The sequence below is a fragment of the Coenobita brevimanus genome, chromosome 24 (genome assembly GCF_032717465.1).
Source record: "Coenobita brevimanus isolate Jiangsu-jjx chromosome 24, ASM3271746v2, whole genome shotgun sequence".
Classification (NCBI taxonomy): domain Eukaryota; kingdom Metazoa; phylum Arthropoda; class Malacostraca; order Decapoda; family Coenobitidae; genus Coenobita; species Coenobita brevimanus.
In genome coordinates, this window is record NC_136977.1 from 57,770,371 (window position 1) to 57,795,079 (window position 24,709).

At 40.7% G+C, this 24,709-nt stretch overlaps 1 protein-coding gene across 2 annotated transcripts in view; it reads right to left on the bottom strand.

Moving 5' to 3' along the window:
• brp (ELKS/RAB6-interacting/CAST family member bruchpilot) overlaps positions 1-24,709 on the bottom strand; it is a 515,057-nt gene that overhangs the window by 31,838 nt on the left and 458,510 nt on the right. The window contains exon 18 of one of the 2 annotated variants that reach the window (XM_080267644.1): positions 21,550-21,933. In XM_080267644.1, coding sequence (XP_080123770.1) covers positions 21,550-21,933 — 384 coding nt within the window. Of the gene's footprint in view, positions 1-21,549; positions 21,934-22,447; positions 22,752-24,709 lie in introns of those variants that run through there. The other variant, XM_080267645.1, reaches the window with a different exon arrangement.

Consider the following 24,709-nt stretch of genomic DNA (forward strand, 5'->3'; position numbering starts at 1 on the left):
ATAACACAGTACAGTGCCGCAGTGGTAGCCCAAACAGTTTAAAAACCGTTCATGTGATCCGGACTAATGTCTGATATAGCGGAAAAAGTCCGGGTTAGCAGGGGGATGTCCGGATGTCGCTTTTATCGGAATTTCGCATTTTTTGGACTGGCTTGGGCCCCACTTAGTCCTTTATAGCGAGGTCTTACTGTATATAGTTTTGTTCTCGTTGTTTCGTTTTTTTAAAGGCCCTAACATGCTTCCATGCATCGACCCTGGTCACCAAATGGCAGCTCCCCATGCTGCATGATCCATTGCAGCCTCCCTGTTCAGTACCTTAACCCTGAGGTAACATTTAATGACCTCGTCTCATGTCTTTCTCGGTCTACCCCTCGTAACCCCACCCCCAATATTAACACTTCTCACCTTCCTCACCCAATTATCATCCCCCATCCTCTCCACATGTCCAAACCATCTCAATCTACCTCTCCTCATCACAACACCAATACACTCCAGTCCCAAACTACCTCTCAACTCTTCCATCGTGAACCCAGCCCCCCCAGACCTTGGATGCAGGGACGCACTACACATCCACCTAATCATTGTCATTTCTGTATGTCTGAGCCAGCGAATATCCTCCTCCTTCACTGTCCAGGTCTCACTACCATACAGCATTACACTCCTAACACATGCTGCATACAAAGACCCCTTAGCACATAGGGAGAGTCCTCTCAATGTCAGGAGAGGCAAGAGCTCCCTGAACTTCTTCCAACCACTTCTCACCCTAGCCACAGAGCTAGCTTCAGCCCCACCTCCAGCACACAACATGTCTCCCAAATAACAAAACTCTTCCACACACCCAAGAGATTCACCAGCAAGTTCAATTCTTTCATGGCTGACAATCTCCACCTGCTCTCCCCGACAAGCCGTACACATAAAATCAGCATTATCACGCAGTCTACCTCCGATACCACTACATCTCTGATGCACCCATTTATCACAAACACCGCACAAGATGGAATTACTTCCCACGCCCTTGTGGCAAACTTCACATGACCACTCTCCCTCGTCTTTGACAGTACCGCCACCAACCCTAGATATCATCACTTTTGTTTTATCTGCATTTACCCTTAAGCCCTTGTGCCCCATACCATCTCCCCACTTCCTAAACCCTTCCTCTGCCTCCCTTTCATTCTCTGCAATCAACACCAAATCATCAGCATACAACAACTCCCACGGAAGTCCATTTCTAAAGTCACATGAAAGGGCTTTAAGTACCATGATAAACAACATGGGACTCAAAACTGACCCCTGATGCACACCAACAGTCACGGAAAACCCATCACTGAAATCTCCATTCACTCTTACCTGGGTGTGAGCACCCACATACATAGCCATAACCACTCTAACCAGCCACTCCTCCAAGCCAAGCTTTCTCATTGCCCACTTCACCACCTCTAGGGACTCTGTCAAAGGCCTTTTCCAAATCAACAAAAACAAAATAAAAATCCCTTCTCCTACCAATATATTTTTCCTGAAGCTGTCGAACAATGAATATGGCATCAGTGGTCCCCCTACCTGGCACAAACCCAAACTGCATCTCATCAATATTCACTCTTTCTCTAATCATACCTTCTAAAACTCTCTCCATTACCTTCATTATCTGATCTAAAAGCTTTATACCTCTATAATTTCCTCTTTCCAGGGCATCACCCTTCCCTTTATACACATTTACAATTACACTTCAGCCAATCACCTGGAACAACACACTCACAAATAATCATATTTATCATATCAGTGACTAACTTCACCCATATATCGCCTGAGGCCTTCAACATTTCGGCAGTCAACCCAGACACAACTTCTGCCTTCTCCACCTTCATCCTGCCTATTGCCTCACTCACAGTAGCAGCATCAATCAAAGGCCAAGGGCCAGACACTGGATCTGCTGGCTCCAAACCTTCTCTGTCCCAGTCAAACTCCTCATTCAACAACCGGTTATAATGCTCTCTCCATGCATCTTTAATATCCTCACTGTTCACCACTACCCTTCCTTCATCATTCTTCACACACTGCTCACCTATAATATCCCAATTATCCCTCTTCATCTGACCTGCCACCCTAAATATCATATTTTTCCTTTCCCCATGATTTAGGTTATCAAGTAAAAGTCTCTGTGACTCCGACTTTGCCCAGTATACCTCTCTTCTAGCCCTACGCTTGGCAGCCAAATATTCCTCTTTGCTACAACCCTTCTTCCATTCCCAGAAAAGCCTTCTTTTCTCCTTAACTGCAGCTTCTACATCCTCATCCCACCACCAAGTTACTTTATGTCTTGGTGGGTCCAACCACATGTTACATCAGTAACTCTCAAGAGATTGTTCTTGAGGGCTCTGTACTGTTCATTAATGCCTCTGTCTACAGCTCCCTGTTCAGCCACCACTCTCCTCAACTTGCTATAGAAGGCATTCCTTACTACTTGGTTTTTCAGCATCCATATTTTCCTCCTAGGTACATAAATCCTCTTTTTCATCACTCGTTCTTTAAGCACCACATCACAAATCAGTAGTTTGTGCTGCTGCACACACTCCTCACTTCCTATAACTTTAACATCCCACACTAACCTCCTATTAGCACTCCTAACCAGAAAATAATCTATCTGACTGCTATTTCCCCCAGACTCATACGTAATTAACCTACTCTCTCTTTTCCTAAAATATGGGTTGCACACAATCATGTCCGTTGCCTCCCCAAACTCAAGTATCCTTTCCCCTTCTGCATTCCTTTATCATATGCACATCTCCCATGCACTCCTTCATAACCTTCTGCTGCTTCACCAACATGACCATTTAAATCCCCTCCCAAAACAACTATCTCATACCGCATACCTCCCACTACATGTATTAAATCATCCCAAAATCTATCTTTCTCTGCTTCATCCAATCCTGCCTGTAGAGCATATGCCAATATAATCGCAGCTATCCTTCTGCCGAACAGAATTTTCACTACCAATATCCTATCGCTTACTGTCATAACATTCATAACATATTCCACCCATTTCTCCGCAACCATGACACCAACACCTCCATATCCGTCTGCCCCCCCTTGCCAAAACAACTTATTGCAGCAGTCCTTCCCAACAATCTTTCTGGCTGATCCACCCCTGCACTGTACATATATATATAGATAGATAGATACAGTAAAACCTTACTATGACAGATTAATTGGCCCAAGCCATTTCAAAAAAAGGAAAAACAACATCCAGACTTTCCGATATATCACACATTAGTCCAGATTGCACCAAAGGTTTTTAAACTGTTTTCACTACCACTGCAGTACTGTACTGTATTATACATTCACTACAATTATCAAATAGTATAATATACAAAATAATACTGTTCTGTACACTGATAAACATGTCTTTTATTCACCTTATTGTGATGAACATAGCTGAAGTGGTCAGACAGTCTGGACTGCTTCTGGCTTTATTGGACTTTTTCCGATATACCGTATAAGAATTTAGTCCGGAGAGTGTGAGTGCATTCAAGTACTTGGGTAGTGTGATGAGTAAGGATGGAACTTTGGGGGATGAAGTGCATGAAACAGCACAGCAGGGAAGGAAGGTTGTTGGTTCACTGAAAGCAGTGATGAAAAATAGGGAGGTGAGTATGGAAGTTAAGAAGTCACTGCATGATAGTATTGTGATCCCTACCATGACGTATGGAAGCGAGGCATGGACCTTGCAAGAGAGGAACAAGTCAAGAGTGAGAGCAGTGGAAATGAGTTACTTGAGAGAAGCATGTGGAGTGACATGGAGGGGCATGTTGACGAATGAAGAAGTGAAGGAACGTTGTGGGGTGGATGTGGATGTGGTTGAGAAGATCAGGAGAAATACACTGAGGTGGTTTGGACATGTGAAGAGAATGGAGAATGAAAGACTGACTAAGAGGGTGTATGTAGGTGAGGTGGAGGGAGGGAGCACGAGGGGTAGACCGAGGATGAGGTGGAGGGATGGAGTTGTGAGGTATATGAGGGAGGGGGGGGGTGAGTTGGGGGAGGGTAGTCAAATGGTGGGTGACAGAGCGACTTGGAGGTGTTTTGTCTGCGGCCACCCTTTGCGGGATTAGGGCGTCAGGCTATAGATAGATAGATAGATAGTTCCCCCATTCCGATGAAGGCGAATTCCGGTTTACTGAAGTCAGTTATATCGAGGTTTTACTGTATGTGTGTAATATATACTGTATATGTATACCGGCATATATATATATATATATATATATATATATATTTATATACAGTATATATATGGTGGTAGGTGGGGCGCTCACCATCCACTCACTCAATGTTGTGCTGCTCACAGGTATCTGCCTTTTCCTCTCCTACTTCCTTCTTTCCTTCCTTCCTCTTCTGTCTTTCTTTACTTCATTCTTTCCTCGTCCTACTTCCTACGGGCGACTATACATTCCCTCTTCTGTCTTTCCTTCCTTCATTCTTTCCTCTTCCTTCTGCCTATGGGTGACTCTACTGTTTCCTGTACACCAGGAACCCATTTACTATGCTAAGTGGTAACCATATAATCAAATTATGGCACCTGGGGATTTAGTGGGCAATTACGGCACTCCAATCGGATTGAGCCAGTGAAGGTTTACATCCAACGGGTGGTTGGGGTTTCTTGCTTATGTAAAGCCACTCAAGGATGAGTGAGGCTGGTCACTCTCATCTTAAATGTCAGGACTAACTTGCCTAGCCCCAGGCTCCTACGCTCCTCATGGGGCAACATGGGATTGGATGATGGATGGACAGATATATATATATATATATATATATGTATATATACATACACTAAAAGTCCTTTAATGCAAATGGCAGGGGACCGAGGGTCTTTTGGACTATTATTTTTTTCGGACTATTGGGAGGGACCTCTGAAAACATTAGACATATGTACAATCATGATCACTAATTTCTGACCAGGGGCACCCCCTTCCCACCCCTGCATACCCAGGGAAGTGGGGAGGGGGGGGGATGAAATGAGCTCCACCTGCCACTAACCCAGCTCCTGACCCTTCCCCATACCCCTACCCAACCCCCCACCCCACCTGTCATTCTTAACTGGAAGTTGCATCTCAGGCTGATTTCATGTTTAATACTCTTGGTCCTACTGCGAATACAAACATAAAATGCTAGGATAAGTTAAAAGTATATAGTATAACTATCAACAAGCTGCAGCAAGAAACTAATGCATTATGACGTTGACAGTATAACAAAAACATTAACAACGGCCACCTCAGGCCTCATGTGTTGGGTGCACTGCTTTGGAAACACACACACACACACACACACACACACACACACACACACAGCAAGAAAATATTGTGTTATAACATTGACAGTAAAACAAAAACATTAACAACGGCCATCCCAGGCCTCATGCATTGGGTGCTTGCATGCATACATGTCTGTGCCTGTGTGTTTGGGTGTGTCTGTGTCTGTGTTTTTCAGTGTGTTCTTACCTAATTGTATCTTTACAGGAATGAGTCAAGCTTGTACTGTCCCGTGTCTTAAACCATATTTATCGTACATATCCTTAAATTTGTGAATTGTTTTGGCACACACTATTTCATTCGGTAGTGCATTCCACTGATCGATTGCTCTGTTTGGGAAACTGAATTTCCTTACGTCTTTAACACCTCTCTTCTTATGCAGTTTTTTGCAGTGTCCTCTTGCTGATGCTTCTCCATATGTTAAGTAATCATTTATGTCTATTTTCTCCTTCCCTGATATGCACTTATATAGCATTATCATGTCACCTCTTTTCCTTCTCTCCTGTAGTGTTGGTAGATTCAGTTTATTTAGTCTTTCTTCGTAGCTTTGGTCTCTTAAGCTTGGTACTCGTCTTGTAGTGGCCCTTTGAACTTTTTCAATCTTGTCTATGTGCTTTTTGAGATGAGGACTCCAGACTACTGATGCATATTCCAGGGTTGGTCTAATGAATGATGTTATTATCCTTCTTAGCATGTCTTCATTTATGTATGTGAATGCTGTTCTCATATTTGCAAGCAGTGTATACATGTTCCGTACCTTCTCGCTGATGTGGTCAGCCGGAGATAGTCTGTTATTGATAATCACACATAGGTCTTTCTCTCTTTCTGATGTGTATAGGGTTTTATTTCCTAACTTATAATCCCAATCAGGTCTTTTTCCACTTTTACCAAACTTGATTACATGACACTTGTCCACATTGAATTCCATTTGCCATGTACTACTCCATTCATGAAGTTTATTTAATTCTTCTTGTAGCTCCCTACAAGAGTCTGTGTTAGTGATTCTCCTTTGTATTTTTGCATCATCTGCAAACATATTCAGATAGCTCTCATTTCCAGTGTTACTGTTTATATCATTTATATACACTAAAAACATGATTGGTGCCAGCACTGAACCCTGTGGTACTCCACTAGTCACTTCTTTCATTGATGAGTAGTTTCCTCTTAGTACTGTTCTCATTTCTCTTTATATGAGAAAGTCTTGCATCCAACAAAACAGTTTGCCTCGAATTCCTCCTTGATGGTACAGTTTCCATAAAAGTCTTTGGTGTGGTACTGTGTCAAAAGCTTTCTTGAAATCTAAATAGATACTGTCCACCCATCCTTCCCTTTCCTGTATTGTGTTTGTTACTCTGTCATAGTAGCTCAACAGATTAGTAACACATGATTTTCCTTTTCTGAAACCAAACTGTCTTTCTGTTATCATACTGTGTTCTTCTAGATGATTTACCCAAGCTTTTCTTATAAGCTTTTCTAATACCTTGCTTACAACACTGGTCAGTGATACTGGTCGGTAGTTGAGTGGATTTTGTCTATTTCCTTTCTTGAATAAGGGGACAATATTTGCTTTTTTCCAAATATCAGGTACTTTACCTTGACTCAAGGATTTCTTGAAAATTAAAAATAATGGTTTACTTAACTCCTTTGCACATTCTCGTAATACCCAACATGAAATTTCATCAGGACCACTTGCTTTTCCTCTGTCTAATCTACTTAACTCCTCCTGTATTACTTTTTCTGCTATTTGTATATCTGGTAGTATGTGTGGACATGCATGTTCCATATAGTCCCTCTCAAAATTTTTTTCTTCTGTAAAAACTAATTGGAAATTCTTATTTGGTGCTTCACAAATATCTTTCTCTTGTGTATATGTGATTCCCTCGTCCGTAATGGATTGTATTATATCTTTTACTTTGGTTTTGCTTCTGATATAGCTGTAAAACAGCTTTGGTTGATCATTACTTTTATTTACTATATCCTCCTGAAACTGTTTTTGGGCTTCCCTCCTTATTCTTGTATAATCGTTTCTTGCCTGTTTGTAATTATTATACGCCCTTTCACTATTGTGTCTTCTGTATCTATTCCACAACAAATCTCTTCTTTCTTTTGATTTTTTACATTCTGTATTGAACCATTTCTGTATTCTCTTATCTGCTTCTTTGTGCTGTGGGATGTACTTCTGGACTCCTATTTCATAATAATTCACAGAATTTTTAATATACAGCATTTAAATCTTGTCCTCTAAGCTCATTTTCCCAATCAACTTCTAAAAAATACTTCTTTAGGTCTTGATAATTTCCCTTTTTACAGTTTAGGCTCTTTTTGTAACTGTCATTGCTGTTTACTATGTCATATGCTATCCTGAAGTTATAATTTAGTACTGCATGATCGCTTTTGCCGAGTGGAGGGTGATATATTAAACTGTCAATATCATTTTCTTGCCTAGTAAATATTAGATCTAGCACTGAAGGTACATCAAGTCCTCTTTTTCTGGTGGTTTTCCTCACATGTTGCTTTAGGAAAAACTCTTGCACGAGATCCAGGAGCTTTTGGTCCCAACAGCTTTCTTGGCTAATTATATCTAGAGTATTCCAATTTATATTTGTATTGAAATCCCCAGTTAGTATAATTCTTTCCGATTTCTTTTCCATTTTATGTAGTAATGATCTTAAACTCTGAATTGTACTCTCTGTCAGGTCCTCATATTTGTCTCTTTCCCATGTGTTTGATCTGGGTGTCATGTACAAATTGGCTACAATTACTTTACCTTCAGATGTGTTGATCTCTACTGCAATCAGTTCTACTTGTGATGGTATATCTAGTTTTATTTCATTGACTTTTAGATTCTTCTTAGTTAATATTATAATTCCTCCTCCTTTTTTTAAATTTCTGTCTCTTCTCCGTATATTATATTCCTTTAAGTTTAGTATGTCATTGGATATCCTTCATGTTAATTTTGTTTCAGTTAGGCATATTATTTGTGGTTCATTTTCTCTGACATAATCATTCATCTCTAGTAATTTAGATACCATTCCATCCACATTTGAGTACATCAACTTTATCATCTTGTTTATATACTTGTCATGACATGGTTCTACTACCTTCCTCCTTTTTATTCCATCCTGTTTGTGTACCACTTTCGTACCTGCAATCCTATTACTTTGTAAAAAAATTTCTTCTTCTCTTCTGATCTTCCTTCATTTTTTGTTTTTGCTTCCTCCCTTTTCTCTTTCAGTAAATCCAGTTCCTCTTGTGTTAGGCATCTTTTTATCCATACATTTTTGAACTCCTCTTTTTCCATAAGATTCTTTGCATTTTTTAGTATCTCTTCCACAGTGTTTACACTCTGGAAAGTCACCTTTAGAGGTCTTGTCTTGCTTTTCTCGTATTTCCCTAACCTTTTGTGTTCCTCTATGTCTTTACTACAGATTTTCTCTGATACTTCTTTCAGTAAGCTCATTACATTTGCCATCTCCTTTTTGTCTCTTGTGATCTTGTTTTTTACTTCTTCCTCTTCTATACCAATGATTACTATAGATTTGTTTATATCTCCTGAATCTCTGACTAACTTTGGATTGTTTTGGATTATTCTTTTCACTTCCTTTTTAATGCTTTTTTCCTCCACCCTTGTTTCTAAGTCTTTCTTTACTTTCACCATTTCAGCATACGTGGTTTCCACATCATTTTTGTAGCTTTGCACAGCTTCATTCACCTGTGTTATCTTCTCAATATCACTGCTCTGGTCTATAAGACTGCTTACTTGCCTAATTGTCTCTGTGTCATTTTTGAACTCTTCCATAACACTCTCGTGATTGACTACTGTACTTGTCATTTCACTCATTTTCTTCCTAAGTGTACTCAATTCCACTGTTAGTTCACTGATGGTTGTGTCTTTCTTATTGGCCTCCCTTCCTAGTTTTTCTATTTCTTCCTTTTGGAAGTGCATCTGCTTCTTTATTTCATCAATTTCATTTTTGAAAGCCATTTCTAGTTTGTGTACACGTTCAACCAGTCTATTGTGAGTCTCCACTTCAACCAGTTCTTGGTAGAAATCATCATTTTGCTTTTTACTTTTATCCCTTTTCTTTTCCAAATTTGATTTACTAAAGTATGCATCCATTTTGCAATACTAAAAGAACAGAGTATGTACCCTTTCCCCGTGTTGCTGTAGTCTAAACAAACCTCAGCTGACTTAGCGCATTTTTTCCTCTTGGTTCTCTTTTCTGTTTGAACAAGTCTTGTTTAAACTTATTATTTTTTTCTTTTAATAATGAAAAATCATTTAGTCTAACCTGGTACAGAGCTCGACTCATACAAAGATACTAATTTAAGTAATGCCACTGGCCGTGTTGGTTCGGTACGGAGTGCCGATATCAGACGTCTGCCTCGATTGACTCCCTCTGTGTGTGTGTGTGTGTGTGTGTGTGTGTGTGTGTGTGTGTGTGTGTGTGTGTGTGTGTGTGTGTGTGTTTACCTAATACACACACACACACACACACACACACACACACTGAAAAACACAGGCACTGACACACCCAAACACGCAGGCAAAGACACATATGCATGCAAACACCCAATGCATGAGGCCTGGGATGACCGTTGTTAACGCTTTTGTTTTACTGTCAAAGTTATAACACATTATTTTCTTGCTGCAGTGTGTTCATAGTTATATTATACACTTTTTATATATCCCACTGTTTTGTTTGTTTATAAGTAATTTGACTATAAGTGTCAAGTATGAGGTTGGCTTGATATGTAACTGCCAGTTAAGAATGACATGTGGGGTGTTGAGAGGGGTAGGGGTATGGTGAAGGGTTGGGAGCTGGGGTAGAGGCGGGTGTGTAATGACCGAACTGAAATTTAGCAAATTAATCACACTGTCTTGGCTGAGATTTGATCTTAGGCCCTCGCACTTCATACATGCACACGTTACCACTGAGCCAAAGAGAGGATCCCTGCTTTGCCTCTAAGCAATGCGGGCTTTTATACACCCTATTACATCACTCTTTTTCTCCCCTTGGTGATTAATTTGGTCAGTTTCGAACATACATATGGTAGCGTAGCGCACTGGAGGCTACCACTGGGGGCGCTGCGGACCACACCGGACAGCTCACCCCTGGGATGTATGGCTTAAGATGCTGTCAACAACATCATCATTGCCCTCTAAGCCTCGCCTCACATCCAACACTGCTGCCAACCAATGTAATAACTGAATTGAAACTTAACAAATTAATCACTGGTCTGACCGAGATTCGATCTCAGGTCCTTGAGCTTTATATGCGTGCACGTTACCACTGAGCCAAAGAGAGGATCCCCGCATTGCCTCTAAGCAATGCGGGCTTCTATACACCCTATTACAGGTGGAGCTCGTTTCGTCCCCTTTTCCTGTCTTCTCTGGGTATATAGGGTTAGGAAAGGGGCACTCCTGAGCAGAAATTGGTGGTTGTGTGTGTTAATGATCATCAAATAAACACTTACTATTATGTGGGCTATTGTCTTACTAAGCAGAAATGTATAGAAGTGTAGATGAATCATTGCAGGCAGGTACCCTTGATAAAAAAAAGTATCGGCACCCTAGGGTCTGATAAGATGTGAAATGCTTCGTCTCTGGTTCAATCAGTAGTGTTGGCATGCCTGGTTGATTCACAAAAATTCACAATGCCCATTACAATGCATTACCGTATGAAAGTGCAGGGTTAGATATTACCAACTAGCAACTCTTCCACAACCGCAGTGCCAACATATCCATGCCATTTCCTGTAAATCATAGTCCATGTATCATAATGTCTCACACTGATACTTTTTTTATCAAGGATACATCCAAGGTCAAGAGCAAGTCCAGGCCAGATAAATCTTTAGATATAGCCCAGAAAAGTAAAAAAAAAGACCAGAAAATTTTGAAAAATTTCGCCTTGACAAATTCGGAGTATTGGGATTTTTGGATTATTGGTGGCCGGATTAAAGGACTTTTACTGTGTGTGTGTATATATATATATATATTTTTATATATATATATGTGTGTGTATATGTATATATACAGGGTGTTCTTAAATTCGTTGGATAAATTGTAATAGTAAGTTTGGTGCATGAAAATAAACATTTTTTCTTCCATGCAGACATGTTCAAAAATGCTTAATTATGGAGTTACAGGAAATGAAACATCAAAGAGAGAACCAGTTTACTGAAGACAAGTAGTGCCATAAAAGTTGAATGAACAATTAACATGTTGCTTACCGAAAACATTAATTTTTAATTTCGACCGCCACCCTCAGTGCACGGTTCGGAAATTGTGCATTTAACAAATCCCAGACGTTTCTTTTCGCTGATACAGCTTTGGAGAGTTAATGGAATTGGATCATCTTGTGATCATCTGTCAGTTGCCTAAGTGACACAATACCGACAACATGCAGTGCTTAAGGAAGGCTGAAATGGCTGATATCCATCTAGCATATGGTGCTGATAATGGCAACACGCAACATGCAGCAAGGATATGCCATGAGCACTTCCCAAATAGATATGTACCTAACCATCAAACGTTTTCTTCTTTGCACCGGAAGTTGTGTGAAACGGGAGCATTCAATGTGACTAGACCTGACACTGGTCGCCCCAGGCATATAAGAGATCCAGGAATGGAGGAATAGATGCTAGACCATTTCCAGTACAACCTACCCACAAGCACGCGTGCTGGTGCAAATGCTCTCGGTATAGCAAGTCATGTCCAGGTGTGGGAGGTGTTACATGAGTGCCGCCTTCATCTGTTTCACTTCCAAAGAGTCCATGGATTGACACCTACAGATTAATGTCTTCACATGGAATTCGTCCAGTGGTTTTTGCAGAGGGAGATGGAGCAGCCTCATTTTTTGGCGTGTGTTGTTCTGTGATGAAGCCACATTCACTCGTGATGGAATATTTAATATGCACAATTCCCAGGTTTGGTGTGACGCAAATCCACATGCCACTCGAGTGCATGGGCATCAAGTACAGTGGAGTGCCAATGTTCGGGTGGGTATCGTTCATGACCACCTGACTGGGCCATACATTCTGCCTGCATGATTCACTGGACAAGCTGACAGGATATTTCTTGAGGAAACATTGCCAGAATTACTGGAAGATGTCCCCTTGGCTATTCGCGGGAGAATGTGGTTCCAGCATGACGGAGCTCCAACAGATTTCATGAACGACGTCTAGGATTTGTTAAACGCCTGATTTCTGAACCGATGGATTGGCCGTGGTGGACCAGTCTCCTGGCCACCAAGATCTCCAGATATGGCACCTCTAGATTTCTTTTGGGGGCACATGAAAAGCATCATATAAGAAACGTCTGTTAAACCTGAGGAAGTTTTCGGTGTTGATGCCTCTGCAACTATTGCTGAAATGCCCGGAATCTTCGAGTGTGTGCAGCAATCCATGGAACGGCGCTGTCAGGCATGCATTGAGGCAGGTGGCCAAAACTCTGAACATTTGCTGTAAAATTAATGTCATTAGTAAGCAACATGTTAACTGTTCATTCCACTTTCATGGCACTATTTTTCTTCAATAAACTAATTCTTTCTTTGATGTTTCATGACTGGGATATGTTAAACGCACGATTTCCGAACCGTGCACTGAGGGAGGTGGTCGAAACTTTGAACATTTGCTGTAACATTACTGTTATTAGTAACATGTTACGAGTAATTGTTCATTCAACTTGTACAGTACTATTTGTCTCCAATAAACTGATTCCTTCTTTTATGTTTCATTTCCTGTAACTCCGTAATTGTGTTTTCGAACATGCCTGCATTGAAGAAAAATTATTTTCATGCACCAAACCTACTATTAAAATTTGTCCAATGAATTTAAGAACACCCTGTGTATATATATATACTGTATATATATATATATATATATATATATATATACAGTATATATATGTAGCAGCCGTGGCTTAGTGGGTAAGAGCGCTCCTCTCTGACCGAAGGGTCGGAGGATCGAATCCAACCAAGGGTCATTGGTAGACACCAGGAGGGGCATCCGGTCATAAAATGCTACACACTCCAGTCCAAACGTCCTCTACCCAGGGGCATCGCCTTAGCCCTTCGGGGATACCTGGCCTAAAACCATTTTTTTTTTTTTATATACTGTATACAGTATATCTATCTATCTATTTATCTATATACTGTATATATATACTGAAGCTGTGTCCTAGCACCATATAACATGCCTTGTAGATTTTTTATTTTTGAAGCAAAACTATATAGTATACATTTCAAGAAGTACTAAACTGTTTTTCCACTTCTGATCAGGGAAAACCAAATCAGGTGTCTTCCACTAAGTTATATGTATACTACCATTATTAGTGGCTACTCTTTTATGAAACACTATTGATGGGGAGCTTGAAAATGTGTTGGGTGGGTGAACATGGATCAAGAAAGAAAATTTTGGGAGGAGCTCATCACATCCTACTATTAAATTCCACATAAATGACTCACTCACCTTTCTGAAGCATGTTAGGTATGACCAAAATTTTTTAATTACAGTATATGATAGCAACAACATCCTTTGCAATGCAAAACTGCATGAGCTTCCAAGGAAAGCATAGTCATTTATACTTACCGTGAGTTCTCAATTCTTCATTCATCCATCATCTAATCCAATGTTGCCCCATCAGAAGCACAGGAGCCCAAGGCTAGGCAAGTTGGTCCTGACTTTCAAAATGAGAGTGACCGCCTCACTCACCCCTGAGTGGCATTATGTGAGGAACAGATCCCAACCACATTTTGGATGTAAACCTGCACCAGCTCAATCCAATTGGAGCGCCTTAATTACCCACTAAACCACCAAATGCCACAAACTGGTTATATGGTTACCATCCAGCATGGCAAAAGTGGATGGTGAGCACCTCCACCTACCTTGAATTCTACATTTGCATTACTGGAGAAAATTCCTAAAAAAAAAAAAAAATGAATGTGGTTAAACCTTTGCCAACTACTGAACAAGTGTGTGTGCCTGGCTACTGGATGTAATTCTAAAGGACATCTATTGCACACTAATCTGAAAGGTGTTTCATTACTAGCTTAACATAGACAGCTTTATACTATAAAAAAATAATATAGTAAGCCTTTGGCAAATCAACATACATTGAGCTCAGATCTACTGACTTACTTGTAATAACCTCTTCCAGGACCCTCACTAAATGAATAAGGCCCCAAACAAACCGTACAGTCAAACACCTTCCAACGATGGAGTTAATCTCGGAAAAACAGTTACTGGGAGTGTTCACCACACTAGGAGTTTTCACACTGAGGAAATATATGTCTTGTGGAAATCAAAGAAAAAAAAAAAAAAAGTACTGTACTGCAAACAAGGCCTCACCTACAGCATATTATTAATACTGTATGTGGTTAATAACTGCTCTAACAATGTGCCTAATTAGGTGTGACCCTAACTTTTCATACAAAACATATACAGTAATAAGCATATATTAATTCAGAAATTAGCTGAAGATGTTAATCTGCACTGAGTCAGTTGGATGACTGTAGGAAACTACAATGAAATGAGCTAAAAGTAAAAAAAAATCTTCTCTTAAATGCCTGATCACTCAACCCTATGATTATGAGCAGTATTAGTCACTCTGCAGTATCGGTTACTCAGCAGCTGACCAAAATTAACTGATGGTAGACAGAACAAAAATACCAAAATAGTCAGGGTTACACACAGGATTAAGCTGCTGACATTTCTAATAACCAAAACTAACTAAATCATCCACAGTACAAGGCACCATTCAATACCAGTGATGATGCTGTCCCTGAGAGAATGTACAATGGATGGGTCAATAAACTGCAGTGGCTGTGACAGCCCAAGATATTCACAGTGGTACTGGGAGACACCACTGCAATTACCAAAGGTAAAAGAAATGGTGACATAGTGATTGGTTAATTTTTGCACTCTGGTGGCATGAGGGCGTGGAATCTGCAGTTTATGGATAAAAGAAGGCTTTTCCGGGAACAGAAAAGGAGTGGTAACAAAGAGGAATTCCTGGCTGCCAAGCATAGGGCTAGAAAAGAGGTTTACAAGGCAAAATCTAAGTCTCAGACACTTTTACTTGATAACCTAAATAGTGTGGAATGGAAGAATATGATAATTAAGGGGCAAATCACATGCAGAGGGGAAGAGGGATATCATAGGTCAAGCGTGTGAAGAATGATGAAGGAATGGTAGTGGTGAATAGTGGGGATATTAAAAACACCTGGAGAAAGCATCATAACGAGTTGTTGAATGAGGAGTGTGACTGGAACAGGGAAGGTTTGGAGCCAACAGATCCAGTGTTTAGCCTTTTGGCCGTTAGCCTTCGACTGACACTGCTACTGTGAGCAAAGCAATAGGTAAGAGGTAGGTGGGGAAGGCAGCAGGTATGTTAGGTTGACAGTTGCAATGCTAAAAGCCTCAGGTGATACAGGAGTGGGATTGGTTACTGATGATGTTGTTGTCCCAGATGATTGGCTGGGGAGTGTAACTGCAAATGTGTACAAGGGGATGGGTGATGCCCTGGAAAGAGGAAATTATAGGGGCATAAAGCTTTTGGACCAGATACAGAAGGTAATGGAGAGAGTTCTAGAAGGCATGATTAGAGAAAGAGTGAATACTGATGAGATGCACTTTGGGTTTATGCCAGGCAAAAGGATCACTGATGCCATATGCAATGTTTGACAGCTTCAGAAAAATATTTAGGGAAAGAAAAGGGACCTATACTCTGCATTTGTTGATTTGAAGATGGGCCTTTGACAAAGCCCCTAGAGAGGTGGTGAAGTGGGCAATGAGAAAGCTTGGGATTGAGGAGTGGCTGGTTAGGGTGGTTATGGCTATGTATGCAGGAGTTCGCACCCAGATAAGGGTGAATGGTGATTTGAGTGATGAGTTTTCCATGAATGTTGGTGTGCATCAGGGGTCAGTCTTGAGCCCTTTGTTGTTTATCACGGTACTTGAAGCCCTCTCACGTGACTTCAAAAATGGACCCCCGTGGGAGATGTTGTAAGCTGATGATTTGGTGTTGATTGCAGAGAATGAAAGGGAGGCTGAGGAAAGATTTAGGAAGAGGAGAGATGTTATGGGGCATAAGGGCTTATGAGTCAATACAGATAAAACAAGAGTGATGGTATCTAGGGATCGTGGCAGTACTGTCAAAGAACAGGGAGAGTGGCCATATGCGGTTTGCCACAAGGGCGTGGGAAGTAATTCCATCTTGTGCAGTGTTTGTGATACGTGAGTGCATAAGAGATGTAGTGGTTGTAGAGGTAGACTGCAAGATAATGCTGATTTCATGTGTACAGTGTGTCAGGAAGTGTATGTGGAGATTGTTAGGCATGAAAGGATTGATCTTGCTGGTGCTTCTCTTGGGTGTGTGGAAGAGTTTTGTTATTTGGAAGATGTGTGTTGGAGGTGGGGCTGGAGCTAGTTCTGTGGCTAGAGTGAGGAATGGCTGGAAAAAGTTCAGGGAGCTGTTGCCTCTCCTGACATTGAGAGGCTCTCCCTCTGTGCTAAGGGATATTTGTATGCAGCATATGTTAGGAGTGTAAAGCTGTATGATAGTGAGACCTGGGCAGTGAAGGAAGAGGATACTTGAAGGCTTAAATGTACAGAAATGACAATGAATAGGTGCACTTGCAGTGCATCCTTGCATGTGAGGCCTGGGGGGGCCAGGTTTATGATGGTCGAGTTGAAAATTAGAAGGGAACTGGAGTGCATTGGTGTTGTGATGAGAAGAGGTAGACTGAGATGGTTTAGGCATCTAGAGAGGACAGGGGATGATAACTGGGTGAAGAGAAGGAGAAGTGTTAATGCTGGGGGTAGGGTTTCGAGGGGCAGACCAAAAATGACCTGGGATGAGGTCACTGAGTGTGACCTCAGGGATAAGGGACTGAATAGGGAAGCTGCCAGAGATCGTGCAGCATGGACAGCCACCCTTTGGTGACTAAGACTGATGCATGCAAGCATGCTGGAGCCTTTAAAAATGAAATGAAATGATACGGTAGAATGCAAAATGACTATTTTATGAAATTAAAATTACTAACAAAGCGGAAAGATAAGTGAAGAGGAAAAACTGAATATGTTCACTGTGCACTCTATTCACAATGGGAACTATACTCACATAAGCAGGAACTCTCTTCATTATCTTTTTGGTATGAACTTCTGATTCAATTGCTCTACAGTATACTCCTTCCTAATTCCCAACATCTATTTCATCAACTGATACACATACATACATATATACTGTACATACAGGTACATACATACAGACAGACCAACAGACAGAGAAACAGAAAGGAGGGAAATGAAACAACATCAGTTGTGTTGCCTTGATTTGAATCTCCCAGAGATGACTTGAATTTTTTTTTTATCTACTACTGCCGTTTCCAACTCTCCAATGTTTTGAACTTAAGTGGCCTAAGACTCCTACCCCATGAAACAGTATTGTGGAACTGCTGTGCTACTCTTTCCACCAGCTGTTGAATGAGGAGAATGAATATCAGCTTGAGGAGGACCGAGAAGTTGAAGAACTGATAATGGAGTTTACAAAGGAAGATGTCCAGAAGGCATTAAAAGGAATGATGGGAGGCAGGGCTCCAGGCCCATCTGGAGTCACCAGTGAACTATTGAGGGGAGCTGGAGAAACAGGAGAAAGAGTTGTCGAAGATGTTTAGGAAGATAGCAGAGGAAGGTAGAGTGCCAGAACAGTGGGGGGAAAGCTACACCATCCCCATCTATAAGGGAAAAGGAGATGCACTGAAATGCGAGAACTATAGAAGAGTGAGACTATTGGAGTATAGTATGAAAGTCTGGGAGAAGATCTTGGAGGCAAGGTTGAGGGAGATTGTAATATTGATGAGAACCAGTTTGGATTTCAGAAGGGCAAGTCAACACTGGATGCCATTTTCATCATGAGACAATTACAGGAGACGTATGGAGAAAAGAAGGAGTTGTTTCTCATACATGTGGACCTGGAAAAGGTTTTCGACAGGATACCAAGGAAAGTGATTGCATGGGCACTGAGGAGGCAGATGGTGCCCGTGCGATTGGTGGTGCTGGTGATGGCTCTGTATACAAATTCAAGGTCGGGAGTGACAGCAATGGCTGGAATGTTGGAGGAGTTTGGCAGCGGAATTGGAGTTCACCAAGGGTCGGCGTTAAGCCCCTTTTATTTGTGCTGATGATGCGGGAGACGACGAGAGATATGGTAGGTGATAGCATATGGCAATTGATGTATGCAGATGACCTGGTGTTGACGGTGGAGTCAGAGGTGAGAGTTGTGGAGATGTCTGAGGAGTGGATAAGAGAGATGGAAACAAGAGGACTGAAGGTCAACAGATCAAAGTTGATGGTGGTAGGAAGGGAGCCAGCAGTGAGACCACAGAGAGGAAGGTATCCATGTGGAGTGTGTGGAGGGAGAGTAGGTGTCAACTCTGTGTGGTGTTCAGGTTGCTCAAAGTGGTGCCATGGTAGACACTCTGGACTCAGGAATGTAAGGAGAGCTGGAGAGAACTTCAGGTGGCCAGCATGTGTTAGAGGGCCAGTAGTGAGAACATAAGAGGTAGCAGTGGAGGGTGGTGTGTTGGAGGTGGTAGACCAGTTCTGTTATCTTGGTTACACCATGAGCTGTGAGGGCGGAGCAGAGGCGGCAGTGAGGACCAGGATCACAAATGCCTGGAGAAAGTGGAAAGAGTTGGCCAGTCTGTCAGTGAACCAGAGGATACTGCTGGTTCACCATGCAAGGATCTACTGCACCTGCATCAGACCTGTGCTGCTGTATGCTGCAGAGACATGGGCACTGACAGCAAATTTGGAGAGGCTCCTGTTGACTTGTGATCACAGGATACTGAGGTATATGGCAAGAGTTAAGTGGAGAGAGAGGGTGTCAAATGAGGAGGTGAGAAGAAGATGTGGAGTGGAGAGCATAGAGGACAGGATTCGGAGAATGAGATTGAGATGGTTCGGTCTGAGAGCAAGATAACATTTTAAGACAGGCTATGGAGCTGAAAGTAGAAGGAAGGAAGGAGACCACTGGGAAGACCAAAGAGAACCTGGAGGCAAGTGGTTACAGAAGATATGAGATGTTTAAATATAAGAGAAGACGCGGAGGTCAAAGATAGATGGAGACGACCCTTATCATGTCCAACCCTGGCACTGGAAAGAGAAGAACGCTAAACGAAGATGATGATGATGATGATGATGATGCTGTGTTACTCTGAGTAATAGCTGTGTGTCATGAATGAACCATTAAAATAATGTACCGATACCTAGAAGAACTTTAGTTGGGAAGTACTGACAATGCTCATTCAAATGAAAATGAAGTGCATACTAGTCAAAATATCATACAACTCTCCAGCATCCAACCCTGCTTTAGCAATATCAGACTGTATTAGCGGTATACAATTTGCATGAATCTACCTACTGTGACCTAAAATGAAAATGCTTCTAGCACCTCTGCTACCCCCAAAAGCCTGTGTAAGCTGTTTATAAGGTGTTTACAATCCTCCCCCACTCTTCAGCCACTGTTTACCAACAAATATTAGTAAAACCTGCTGTCTCAAAAGTGCATCAACTTACAAAGTTCTGTCTTGGATGCAAACTGAGCAACTTCAACTGAATGCACATACCTTAATGAAACTGAATCCATTCAGGGAGTGTGTGCATCACCCAGAAATATTTAATTTCCTAAAATATACTTCATCAAACACAATATCATCAATAAACTTGCATCTTGTGGATAACTCATGCAGTGCCTCCCAGCAATAAATTTAGCATAATACATTAGAAAGCACGAGCATAGTAAACTTATTCCAGTTTTCAGAGAGGATAATTTCTTGTGGTAAAATTTTATTTGATCTAATGCAAAAACAAATGAACCAAGTATGTAAATCTATTCTTTATCATCTAAAACTTGACTACAAACTAGTGTACATAATCTCTTTCTGAGTATCATGAACAGTATCTATATGTTGCCTCATAAAACAAAAAGAGGAAATCAGAATATATACACATTTGGGATCAAACTGAAAAATATGCAATTCTAATTTGAACTGGAATTAGATTACACATATAAATTAGATCAGCTACCAACAGTAAATCTGAATTACAAAGTGGCTGTGGATCATGCTGCACACTTATACTCTGCCAAGGAAATGGTCATGCAAGATATGGTACTTTAATTAACAGAAATAAATAAATAGATACAGTACATGACTGCTACTGAAGAATCTTTGCATATAACTTCTGTACATGAGAATGGCACCATAGAATTACCAGAGAGTAATTTCAAGTAAAACTCTGAATGGCACAATGAAGAGCAGTGATTTTGTATATTCTATTCAATTTATCTATAGTATGTGTGGGCGCTCACCATCTACTCACTCAATGTAGTGCTGCTCTCAGGTGTCTGCCCTTTCCTCTCCTTCATCCTTCTTTCCTTCCATCCTCTTCTGTATTTCTTTCCTTCATTCTTTCCTCGTCCTTCTGCTTACGGATGACTTTACACTCCCTCTTCTGTCTTTCTTTCCTTTATTCTTTCCTCTTCCTTCTGCCTGTGGGTGTCTCTACACTAAGTGACAGGCCAAATGGTTTCCTGTACACCAGAAAACCATTTGCTACATTGGGTGGTAACCATATAACCAAGTTTTGGTGCCTGGTGGTTTAGTAGGTAATTACGGAGCTCCAATCAGATTGAGCTGTTGAAGGTTTGTATCCAAGGGATGGTTGGGGTTTACTGATCACGTAATGCCACTCAGGGATAAGTGAGGCTGGTCACTCTCATCTTAAATGTCAGGACCAACTTGCCAAGCCCCAGGCTTCTACTCTCCTCAAGGAGCAATGTAAGATTAGATGATGGATGAATGAATGTTCAATTTATTTACCAACTGCTTTGCCTGTGCAATTAAAGTGTACAGGTGACAAAGGTAGCAGTTTATAACCTTAGCCTTGATATGGGGCATAAAAAATGTAATACCTAGTTAAATGCCACTCCCCTAAGATCAGGAAAAATATCTTCCCTGTACAGCAACAGCAACTTTCAACATTTTATATAATTCTTTTCCAAGCAAACTGTCTGAAAATGTTGAAAGCAGATATAATCATACAGTACTGTACTGCATCTGACTAGCCAAGCAAAAAACACATAGTTTATACATTAAACATACCATACTATACAAAAGACATTATCAAAAAACAGATGGTTAATCCATGAAAAGAATATACCCAAATAAAACCAAACAACACCAACCTTCTCTGCAATTTCCTTCCGTTTGTTTTCTTCAAGTCGCTTCTCATCCTCCATGACCGTGGCTATGGCTACACTCTGCCTGAGTGCCTCCTCCAACTCCTCAATCCTCTCGTTGTTGTGCCGCACCACAAGCACTAGCTGTTCTAACTCTTCCATCTTCTCATTTTTGTCTGCAGCCTCTTCCAGTGAATGAATCTCCTCTTGAAGTTCTTCTATGCGTTCTCTTTGTTTCTTATTTTCCTCACTCAAGTTATTGATGAGTGAGTCCTTCAGTTTAATGTCAACATCCATTTGATCAATGTGAAGCTGATACTCTCTCTGTCGACCTTCCATTTCAAGCATATCTATGTCTTGCTGATCTTCCATTGCATTATCATCATCAGGCTGATTATAATTTTGGATGTGATGCATAATATGCAAAGAATGTGATAAATATATTTTATTTACAAAATTTTCAAGATCCACAGGAAATTTCACAAAAATGATTTTTCACATACCCATCGCAGCCACGTATTCAGTCAATGGAGGCAATCCATGTTAACCATCACAATGGAATGTGATGGTGTTATGAGGCAGTTGAGGTGATGGCCAAGTTGGGAGAGAAGTTGATGTTCAAAGATGTCCGCCAATCAGGGTATATATATACAGTATATATATATATATATATATATATATATATATATATATATATATATATATATATAAATCAGTTTTTGGTTTGGTGTTGAGTGTTCAGAAGGTGGGCAAGGAAAGGTAAAATGCAGTTCATGAACAAATATCAAATAAAACTACTTAAAATAGAAAAAATAGATTAATTCACGAACTAAATTACTTTGAACTCTTACATATCCATTTACATTATATCATAAGTCCAACAAGAAAACAACAATATTCAGTCTTAATTTTCTTCCATCTCACAGGCACATTGAGATTAATTGAATAGGAAATGGTTTACCCTTCATTAAATTCAATTCTGAGATGGGCACTCATTGTGAAAGCTTCAAATAAAATCCCATTCACGTATCCTCCAAAACTACAACAACAACAATAACAACTTAACAACACAGGTATGACTTATTGCCTGTGACAAAGGTCTCTAATTCTAATGTTCCAAGCATTTTCAGGGTCATGATAAAATAGATAATTCAATTAAAAAAACCTTTCATGAGCCCACTAAACCCTGAGGCAGCATTTTGAAGAGGCTATAATAAAAACAAACAAAATCAGTATATGGATTATAAAAAAAATTACAATAAATGTAAATAAACAAAACACAATGAACATGATCATTCACATAAGTCAGAGAAAGAGGTGTTAGTGGTTAGGATGTTTTGAGAAAAGATTAGAGCAAAATTAAAGAGAAAACGAGTAAAGAGAGAAGAGAAAAAAAATTGGATGCAAAATGGTTGTGAAGTGATTAGTATGCAATAAAATGAAGATGAAACACATATTAGACCCCCCCCACATTGATTACCAATAAATAAAGCATAACATAACAAGGTGGGTGAGAGCGATGGATGGGGTAGAAGCAGTACAGATGACGCAGTGGAGACAGCATCCGGCCAGGCAGGGGGAGAGAGAGAGAAAGATGGCCTGTTAGTACACAGCAACATGCGCAATTGTGGGTATGACTGGCCCCTCACATCCGTCCAGCTCTCAGCATTGTCTATCTATCTATATACCTAGGCTGCTTCCCCCTAGGAAAGGGAGGTAGCATTGTACTTTTCATTTATTTATCTTTTTTTTACTGTTACCTCTCCTGAAATTTTTAAATTACTGTTACACTGCATAAACCCGTAAGTTCAGAGGAATCTTGCCATGATCCATATCATCATACATATACAGTAACCCCTCCAATATCCAATGCAACAGAGCCAAAGGCATGTCCAGAAACTGGACATGTCCAGATATGGGCAAATGTCTGGCTCCCCATTCGGACCTAACATAACTCTGAAAGCCACTGTAATAGGCCACTACTGTATATCATACAACACTTGTTCCTGTTGTTTTACACTGCTCCTCCTGGTCAAATGGACCCATCAACTCTAGTTAAGCAATGATCATGGCAAAGCAGACCCATAAACCACCAGCAAGCAATCACCACTGCAGGGCCATACCCTGCAGTGACATCAAAAACATGAAAACATTGATAACACAAGAAAACAGCAACGGGCACACAAAACATGATGGTGAAATAGAATAAAATCATGGTACAGAACAATATGCCACAATAAATCAAGGTGAACACTCACGACACTTAGAGGGGCACTACAACGTGCGTCACCATATTTCATCCGAGAGACAGCCATATGGAGCGTTCGATAAACAGTCACAAAGCGGGAACTGCAGCTGAGGCAGGTGTGCTCTGGAGGACACTGGGTGACCTACCGGACCGAGCCAGACAGTGTGGCGCCACTGGATGTTTCCCTGCCCGGGAAGGCCGCGCGGCTGATATTTTTAATGTCTGGATGGATTTGTTTTATCCAGATACTAGACACCAATGTCCAGAAATTGATTTAACAGAGCCAGATGATGACGTCCTGAAACTGACGACATCCAGAAATTGCGCGTCTGGATATCGAAGGGGTTACTTATTTCCTGAGAGCAAATCCCATCTAATAAATATCCTTAAGAATCCCATACTTTGAATATGGTTATAACAGTTAGCAAGATATATTTCAAGCCACTGTTCAATAAAAACTATTTTTAACTGCTGATATATCTCTTACTGATGTCATATTGTACTACTTTAGGATTTTTCATTAACCACCTGAAAAGACTCTACTCCGAGTTTTGTCATCCATGCGTATGTACTGTACCATAAACTAATATGCCAAACAGCTATTATGCCCACTGCATGGGTTTTCTCTTTTAGTTTTAACCTACAACACAGTTGTATTTCAAGTGAAAAACTGACAACAGTGCCATTTCACTACAGTTAAACCTAAGGGTCTAACCTGGCCATCAAAGAATACACAATATCTGTCACAGCCATGAGGAGAAAGGGGCCAAGTCTCATGCTGCACATGTTAGGGTGGAGCTGCAATATATTCAGACGACAAGAATCATGCTGTTGTTGACAACACAGCAGATCTATGCTACATATCTAATTTTGCAGATTACCAATTGTTATCACACTCTTCTTAAAGCTCTCACAGCA